This window comes from Babylonia areolata, chromosome 27, assembly GCF_041734735.1.
Source record: "Babylonia areolata isolate BAREFJ2019XMU chromosome 27, ASM4173473v1, whole genome shotgun sequence".
NCBI lineage: Eukaryota > Metazoa > Mollusca > Gastropoda > Neogastropoda > Buccinidae > Babylonia > Babylonia areolata.
In genome coordinates, this window is record NC_134902.1 from 38,418,141 (window position 1) to 38,428,140 (window position 10,000).

General features: G+C 49.1%; 1 protein-coding gene across 1 annotated transcript in view; it reads right to left on the reverse strand.

Moving 5' to 3' along the window:
- Positions 1-10,000, reverse strand: part of LOC143301080 (gonadotropin-releasing hormone II receptor-like) — a 23,258-nt gene that overhangs the window by 11,166 nt on the left and 2,092 nt on the right. The window contains exon 3 of the mRNA XM_076615086.1: positions 267-854. Within this exon, the coding sequence (XP_076471201.1) occupies positions 267-854 (588 nt within the window). The remainder of the gene's footprint in view (positions 1-266; positions 855-10,000) is intronic.

Sequence of the window (10,000 nt, forward strand, 5' to 3'; positions counted from 1 at the left end):
CTGTCTCTCTCTCTCTCCCTTTCTTTTCTCTATCTCCCCCTCTCTCTCCCTTTCTTTTCTCTATCTCCCCCCTCTCTCTCCCTTTCTTTTCTCTATCTCCCCCCTCTCTCTCCCTTTCTTCCCCCCCTTCTCTCTCTCCCTTTCTCATGGCGGTGAGGATGAAGGTGATCTCCCTCCCACCTCTTCCAACCCCCTCTCTCACCCCCTCTCTCTCTCCCGCTCTATCCCCTCCCTCCCCCCTCCTCTCCCCCCTCTCTCTCTCTCACCTGTCGAAGCTCATGGAGGTGAGGATGAAGGTGGTGGAGGCCAGGGTGACGATCTGCAGGTAGGTGAGGACCTTGCAGGCCGCCGCGCCCAGCACCCATTGCCCGAAGGCCACGAAGAGGATCTCGGTGGTCATGGTGCAGCCGCACACCGCCAGGTCCCCCAGGGCCAGGTGCACCAGGAACAGGTTCACGCGGCTCGTGCGCTGCCGGTAGCGGGGGCTGCAGGTCAGCACCACCAGGATGCCCGCGTTGCCCACCACGGTCAAGGCCATGATGAAGGCCAAGGACGCCACGCGCTGGATCACCGCCGGGGTCCAGATGACGTCGTCATCTTCCGGTGACTCGGAGCTCGTGCAGTTTCTCTGGGGGTCCTGGAACCCTCCCCCGCCGGCTGCCCCACCACCACCACCACCACCACAGAGGGTCAGGTTGTAGGCCGTGGAGCCAAAGCGGAAAGAGGTGTTGTTGTTGGTGGTGGCCATGGCGACCGCTGAGGGTTCAAAGTGGGAGGCTGAAGGTTGAAGGTTGAAGGTCGAGGTCGGGGCAGGGAGGTGAGGGGTCAAGGTCCTTTCAGGGTCATGCCCAGATCTGTTGGGGGCAGAATAAAAGAGCAAGGGGAAGGATGAGAGAGCAGTATCGAGTTGGGGTTTGAGTCAAAAGTAAGGAAATTGGATGGTGACGATGACGATGATGATAAGATGATGATGATGATGATGATGATGGTGGTGGTGGTGGTGGTGGTGGTGGTGGTGGTGGTGTGTGTGTGTGTGTGTGTGTGTGTGTGTGTGTGTGTGTGTTGTGTGTGTTGTGTGTGTGCGCGCGCGCGCACACGTGTGTGTGTGTGTGTGTGTGTGTGTGTGTGTGTGTGTGTTTTAATAGAAGCAGGGTATGACTGTGTTTGGGATGGTCAATTCTTCTTGGAGAGGGAATCTTTCTGCAAGAATGTCAACATTGCTTTGAGAGATAGTTTTCAAAATCTATGGAGACATGCTCTAGAGGCGAGTAGTAAATGTTTGTTTTATCGAAATTTCAAAAGTGGATTTGGTAGAGAAAAATATATAAGTCAAATGCCTGATAATTATGTTATCAGCTTCTTCAGATTTCGAAGTAGTAATCATAAGCTGGAAATAGAAACAGGGAGACACAAAGGCATACCACGAGAGTTACGATTTTGTAAGGTTTGTAACATGTCTGTGATTGGTGATGAGTTTCATTTTATAATGGAATGTCCCAATTATGATCAGTTACGAAATAGATATGTTCCTAAAAAATATTTGTCTCCAAAATCGGTTTTTAATTTTTGTAATATGCTCAAAGGAGGCAAAAAAGTCATTTTAGCTGTAAGTAAGATGATTAGATTTGCAAATGTTGCCTAGTTATACTTTTGGAGTTAAAAGACATTTGTGTTTTCTCAACTTTATGTGACATTGTTGTGTATTTGGAAATGTTTGTTATGGGCACGAAAATGAGTATTTTGCAGTAATCCTCCATACTCCAATAGGAGTGAAAGGATAATTAAAACTTGAAACTTGAAACTTGTGTGTGTGTGTGTGTGTGTGTGTGTGTGTGTGTGTGTGTGTGTGTGTGTGTGTGTGTGTGTGTGTGTGTGTGTGTGTGTGTGTGTGTCCGCGCGTGTGTGGCTGCAGTTAGGCCAAATCACTTGTATTCAGAGACTAGTGTTGAATATTTCTAAGAAAAAACAACAACTGTTGGCCACGAAGAGAATTGTCCGAGAGACCTGTATGCACGGGAAGAAGAAAGCAGCCTTCACATGCAGTCATCAGTCACGTTTAGCCAACCGTTTATCAACCAACTGTCCAACCACAAAGACCTGAAAACACACACAGGGTGGACAATCACGCACACACAGGCATGAACGCAGGCATGCGCGTACACTAGCACACACGCACATACATACATACATACATGCATATACTGGCTTGCTCTTTGCCCCCAGTTGAATAACATTGTCACTTGGTTTTGAAAATGCACCCATGTTTCCATTCAAATGAATTGGGCTACATGTAAACACACAGACACAGACACACAGACACAGACACACACACACGCACACACACACACATAGAGACACAGACACAGACACACAGACACAGACACACAGACACAGACACACACACAGACGCAGACACAGACACACAAACACAGACACAGACACACAAACACAGACACACAGACACAGACACACACACAGAGACACACACAGAGACACAGACACATACACAGACACAGACACAGAGACACAGACACACACACACACACACATACATACACACACAGACACACACACACACACAGACACAGACAGACAGACAGACAGACACACAGAGACACAGACACAGACACAGACACAGACACACACACACACACACACACACACACACACACACACACACACACACACACACACACAAACGCACACATACACACACACGGAGACACAGACACACACACAGACACAGACAAACACACACACACACACACACACACACACACACACACACACGCGCACGTGTGTTTAACCAGTGCCCTAAAAGGGGAGGGAACCGTTGCCAAAACAAGCCAGTGTCTGTCAGCAGGAGAAGAAAGTTGTCCAGCCGGCCCAACAGTTGTTTACACAGCTCCCCCACCCAGGATCAGATACAGCTGTTTGACAACAACACATCCATGTTCCAAACCCGTGCTGTCTCTCTCTCCATCTTTCTCTCTGTCTCTCTGTCTCTCTTTGCCTCTGTCTCTCTCTCTCTCTGCCTCTGTCTCTGTCTCCCCCCTCTCTCTGCCTCTCTCTCTCTCTCTCCCCGTTTGGCTGTACATCGTTACAGATACAGTAAATTTGATGTTAATGATTTGATTTGCCCATTATGCCAGGAAGACAAAGAAGACGAAGTGCATTTTGTTTTGAGCTGCTCGGCTCTTAAGGAGTTAAGAGAAAGATATATTCCAGCCAGATATTTCCGACAACCTTGTACATTCAAGTTGTGCTTATTGATGTCGTCCAAAAGGCAAAATGATGTATGGAATTTGTCCATTTTCCTGCACAAAGCGTTTAAATTTAGAGAAATTGCAACCTCATAATATGTTTTGCAAATGTATCTGTGTTTCATGTGATTTCATGTGATTTTGGTTTTCTCGTGTTTATTCAAACAAATGTGACGTAACAAATGTTGTTTGTGTACCCCTTCATAGGGGCTATGGCCTGATGAATAAATCATCCGTATCCGTATCTCTCTCTCTCCCCCCCCCCCTCTTTCTCTGTGCCTCTGTCCCCGTCTCTCTCTCTGCCTCTGTCTCTCATTTCTCTGTCTCTCTCTGTCTCTCTGTCTCTCTGTCTTTCTGCCTCTGACTCCGTCTCTCTCTTTCTCTCTCCCTCTGTCTCTGTCTCTCTCTCTCTGCCTCTGTCTCTGTCTCCCCCTCTCTCTGCCTCTCTCTCTCTCTGTGTCTGTCTGATATAAGCAGTATCAGCTCAAAACTTTCCTTTTTAAAAGCCTAAACTCAAAGGTAACACATCACAATATCTGATTTATTCTCTTCAAGTCAATAACTGTGTGTGTGTGTGTGTGTGTGTGGGGGGGGTTCTGATAATGTTTGGTTGTCTCACTGATGTCTTAGTTTGTCTGTGTGTGAGTAGTATATCATGCCTGACTTCTTCTTTTTTTTCCTTTTTTTCTTTCTATCTCCCCTTGTAACATTTGTTTCCCCGAGTGTGCGAATGTGTATGTGATTCTGTTTGTGGTCGATGGACTATCCACCCCCCACCCCCCTTACCTTCCTTCTTTTAAAGTTTTTTGTCTTTCAAATTTTTTTTATTTTTAATAGTACTTAATTCTTTTTTTTCTCCTTTTCTTGTACTTGATAATTGCGAATTTGTGCGTGTTTTTTGTTTTCTTGTTGTGTGTGTGTGTGTGTGTGTGTGTGTGTGTGTGTGTGTGTGTGTGTGTGTGTGTGTGTGTGTGTGTGTGTGTGTGTGTGTGTGTGTGTGTGTGTGTGTGTTTTCTTCTTTTTTCTTTCTTTGTCCAGGGCTGGGTGGAAAAAAAGCATGTGTTCTTGCTTATCTCATTACCCTGGTGAAATAAAATTTCGTTTCGTTTCCTTTCTCCCCCCTCTTTCTCCGTGCCTCTGTCCAGATACAACATCGACATCGCAGCCTTGAGTGAGACTCGGCTTGCAGGCGAAGGCGAGCTCTGTGAACGGGGATCTGGTTACACCTTCTTCTGGAGTGGACGAGGAAGCGAAGAGCGACGTGAGGCTGGCGTTGGTTTTGCAGTAAAAACAGTACTTGTCAGCAAGCTAGCTGGAATCCCAAAGGGAGTCAACGATAGGCTTATGACCATGAAACTCCCACTGGCATCTGGCCAGAAGCACCTCACCATTGTCAGTGCCTATGCCCCAGCCATGACCAACCCGGATGAAGTGAAGGCGAAGTTCTACGAGGACCTTCACTCTGTCATTGCTGCCATCCCTAAAGCAGACAAGCTCATCATTCTTGGGGACTTCAATGCTAGAGTTGGCTCTGACTACATCTCCTGGGATGGAGTGATTGGAAAGCACGGTGTGGGCCACTGCAACCCAAATGGATTGCTTTTGCTTCAGACCTGTGCAGAGCACGAACTGCTGATAACCAACACAGTTTTCTGCCTCCCTACCCGTAACAGGACGTCATGGATGCACCCTCGCTCAAAGCATTGGCATCTCATCGATTATGTCATCGTCAGGAAAAGGGATAGGCAAGATGTACGTGTAACAAAGACCATGTGCGGCGCCGAGTGTTGGACAGACCATCGCCTTGTAGTCTCGAAGCTGAATATTCGAATCCAACCCAAGAGACGCCCCCAAGGCCAGAAGGCTCCAAAACGGCTCAACATCGCTAAGCTGAAAAGCATCACCATCAAACAGTCCTTTGTGGAGCTGCTGGAATATCGTCTGGAATCCGCCTCTCTGGACAACCAGAATGTGGAGTCTGACTGGAGGACCCTGCGTGAGCTGATCTATAGTACAGCTTCAGAGACCCTGGGACCCATGACCAGAAAGCACAAAGACTGGTTTGATGAAAACTGTGATGAAATCAAGCAGCTTCTGGATGAGAAACGCCGTCTGCATCAAGCCCACCTGAGCAACCCAAAGTCCACATCAAAAAAGGATGCATACAATGACATCCGCAGGACTGTTCAGCAAAAGTTACGCCAGATGCAGGATAAGTGGCTGAGTGACAAAGCTGATGAGATCCAGGGATATGCTGACAGGCACGATATGAAGAGGTTCTATGATGCCTTAAAAGAAGTCTACGGCCCCACATCCTCAGGATCATCCCCCCTCCTCAGTGCAGATGGGAATACCTTGATCACCGAGAAGGAGAACATTCTCGAACGATGGGCTGAGCACTTCAACAGTGTCTTAAATCGCCCTTCCTCCATAAATGATGAAGCCATAGACCGTCTCCCACAAGTCCCCACCAACGAAGCACTGGACGATCCGCCAACACTTCTTGAGACCCAGAAAGCAATCCGTCTGCTATCCAGTGGCAAAGCACCTGGCTCAGACTCCATACCAGCAGAGGTCTACAAGGATGGAGGCACTGTGCTGACTGAGAAGCTTCATCAGCTGTACTCACTCATGTGGAAAGAAGAGACGATCCCCCAGGATTTCAAAGATGCATCTATCATTCACTTGTACAAGCGAAAGGGGAACCGGCAAGCCTGTGATAACCATCGGGGCATTTCCTTGCTCTCCATCGCAGGCAAGATACTTGCCAGGATCCTACTTAACCGCCTCACAGCACACCTTGACCAAGGTCATTTGCCTGAGAGCCAATGTGGATTCCGGAAAGAGCGCGGAACCACTGACATGGTGTTTGCTGCAAGGCAGCTGCAAGAGAAATGTCAGGAGCAAAATGCTGATCTGTTCTCCACCTATATCGACCTCACTAAGGCCTTCGACACCGTGAGTAGAGAGGGACTGTGGAAGATCATGGCCAAGTACGGATGCCCTCGGAAATTTATTTCCTTGGTCAGCCAATTCCATGAAGGCATGCAGGCTCGAGTCCAGGACAATGGTGAAACATCTGCTCCTTTTGCTGTCACAAATGGTGTCAAGCAAGGCTGCGTCCTGGCTCCAACGCTGTTCAGCCTCATGTTCTCTGCAATGCTTACTGATGCCTTCAGAGATGGCGATGTTGGAATCGGCCTAAAGTACCGAACAAATGGCAAGCTGTTTAACCTCAGAAGGCTTCAAGCAAAAACGAAGGTCATGACAGACATCATCAGAGACTTTTTGTTTGCTGATGATTGTGCCCTCAACGCTGGATCTGAAGCTGACATGCAACTCAGCGTCGACAAGTTTGCCACTGCCAGCAGGAACTTCGGCCTTACCATCAGCACGAGGAAAACTGAAGTTCTCCATCAGCCAGCCCCAGGGAAACCCTACGTTGAGCCCAACATCACAGTCAACGGTCAGAGACTCAGTGCGGTGGAGCGGTTCACATACCTTGGCAGCACACTGTCACGAAATGTGACAATCGACGATGAAGTGAACGTCAGGATTGCAAGAGCAAGCGCAGCTTTTGGTAGACTCAATGCAAATGTCTGGAACAGAAGAGGCATTAGTCTTGAGACCAAGCTAAAGGTCTACAGAGCAGTAGTTCTCCCCACACTACTGTACGCCTGCGAAACTTGGACAGTGTACCAACGACATGCCAAGAAGCTGAACCATTTCCACACAACATGCCTCAGGAAGCTACTGAACATCAAGTGGCAAGACAAGACCCCTGACACAGAGGTGCTCGCAAAAGCCACCCTTCCCAGCATCTTCACCATCCTGATGCAGTCCCAGCTTCGCTGGGCTGGACACGTGGCGCGCATGCCAGACCATCGGCTGCCCAAAAGGCTCTTCTATGGCGAGCTGCAACAAGGGAAGAGATCACACGGAGGTCAGAAGAAGCGCTTCAGAGATACTTTGAAAGTCTCTCTGAAAGCGTTTGATATCAACCCTGACTCCTGGGAGGAATCTGCAGTGGACCGTGACAAATGGCATGCTGCTGTGCACAAAGGCGCCAGGTTGTGCGAGGCCAACAGGACTGCTGCAGCTGTTGAGAAGAGGCAGGCCAGAAAGTCACGGGCAAACAAGCTCCCTGACAATGATATGCCTGTCTTTGTCTGCCCCAACTGTCAGCGGACATTTCGTGCGCAGATTGGACTATTCAGCCATCTGCGCACTCACAGATAGATTCATGAGCATTCTTCCCCCCACCCCACCACCACCCTCCCCCCATCCCCCATCCCCCATCTGGATGACAACGATGGTCATCGTCGATCTCGATGGACACACCACCACCCTGGTGAAATAAAATTTCGTTTCGTTTCCTTTCTCCCCCCTCTTTCTCCGTGCCTCTGTCCCCGTCTCTCTGTGTGCCTCTGTCTCCCTCCCTCTCTGTGCCTCTGTCTCCCCCTCTTTCTCTGTGCCTCTGTCTCTGTCTCTCTCTTTCTCTCTCTGTGCCTCTGTCTCCCCCTCTCTCTCTGTGCCTCTGTCTCCCCCTCTCTCTCTCTGTGCCTCTGTCTCCCCCTCTCTCTCTGTGCCTCTGTCCCCGTCTCTCTCTGTGCCTCTGTCTCCCTCCCTCTCTCTGCCTCTGTCTCCGTCTCTCTCTGTGCCTCTGTCTCCCTCTCTCTCTGTGCCTCTGTCCCCGTCTCTCTCTGTGCCTCTGTCTCCCTCCCTCTCTGTGCCTCTGTCCCCGTCTCTCTCTGTGCCTCTGTCCCCGTCTCTCTCTGTACCTCTGTCCCCGTCTCTCTCTGTGCCTCTGTCTCCCCCTCTCTCTCTGTGCCTCTGTCTCCCTCCCTCTCTCTGCCTCTGTCTCTCTCTCTGTGCCTCTGTCTCCCCCTCTCTCTCTCTGCCTCTGTCTCTGTCTCTCTCTGTGCCTCTGTCTCTGTCTCTCTCTTTCTCTCCCTGTGTACTCTGTCTCTCTCTTTCTCTCTCTGTGCCTCTGTCTCCCCCTCTTTCTCTGTGCCTCTGTCTCTCTCTTTCTCTCTCTGTGCCTCTGTCTCTGTCTCTCTCTTTCTCTCTCTGTGCCTCTGTCTCCCCCTCTTTCTCTGTGCCTCTGTCTCTGTCTCTCTCTGTGCCTCTGTCTCTGTCTCTCTCTTTCTCTCCCTGTGTACTCTGTCTCTGTCTTTCTCTCTCTCGGTCTCTGTCTTCCTCCCTCTCTCTCTCTCTCTGTTCCACTCTCCATCTTCCTCCTACCCCTTCTCTCTCTCTCTCTCTCTCTCTCACGTCTGTCTGTCTACACACATACACACAGACACACACACACACACACACACACACACACACACACACACACACACACACACACAGAGACTTACACACACAGACTCACACAGACACAGACACAGACAGACACACCTCTCTCTCTCTCTCTCTCACGTCTGTCTGTCTACACACATACACACAGACACACACACACAGACGTACACACACAGAGACTCACACTGACACAGACAGACACACGCTCTCTCTCATTTCTCTGTCTCTCTGTCTCTTTTTCTGTCTGTCTGTCTGTCTGTTTCTCTCCATCCCCCTCTCTCCTACCCTCAACAGAGAGAAATGAAATAAAATGTTTTAATGTTTTTCGGCCAATGGTACATAAACAGCCAAGGTGGGGCGGTGTGGGGGTGGGGGCGGGGGTGAGGGTGGGGGTGAAATAACTACATAGTTAGCTAAATAAAGAAGTTCCATCAAAAGGAAAAAAAACAACAACAATGATGTTACACAAGAACATCATCAAATGATAGTATTAACTGTCATGACCCGCTGTCATCTCTCAGAGAGAGAGAGAGAGAGAGAGAGAGAGAGAGAGAGAGAGAGAGAGAGAGAGAGAGAGAGAGAGACAGGGAGAGAAACAGAGACAGAGACAACACGGGACAGCCAGTCTCTCTCTTGCCTTCCCCCCAGCAGGGGGTGTCTGTCTGAATGGCCCATCACAGCCAATAGCTTTCGTCGTTAGAAATGCGGCATTCTTTCTTTGCCCTCAGCCACGTCTTCGATAATCACCAGAACCTTCCGAGTACCTGAAATAGTTTGACGTCAGCAGGTGTAGAACGCTTCTATCATCCTCGCCCCTATCGTCATTCGTAGGGAGATAGTTAACTCTCTCCATACGAACGGCGAAAGAGACGACGTTAACAGCGTTTCACCCCAATTACCATCATCAAAATATTGCAAGTGGAAGGCTCTTATACTTAAGAGGTGAATGTTGACAAAGAATACCACAATTCTGACGACGGAAGCTAAAGGTTGGGTCATTCAGACACCCACTGGACATCCGAGGGGTCTGTGTAGAGGAGAAGAGAGGACTGGCCGTACTGAGATGGTTAAAGGCGACGAATAATACCTGGCCAAACCAGGGTCCCGTGGTTGTTCGCTAACCAAACTTCTATCAAGAACCCATCCAGAGATGTCATCAAAGATCCTCGCGTCATGACGGATTCTAAATCCTCCGCAAAACGCGTCACAACGGATCCTAAATCCTTCACACTCACGTCATAACGGATCCTAAACTATCCACAACTCACGTTGTAACCAATTCCAAATCCTTCACACTTACGTCATAACAGATCCTAAATCCTCATTACTCATGTCATAATGAACTCAATTCATAAAGGATCCTAAATCGTCAACGCTCACGTCATAACGGATCCTAAATCCTCCGCAACTCACGTCATAACGGATCCTAA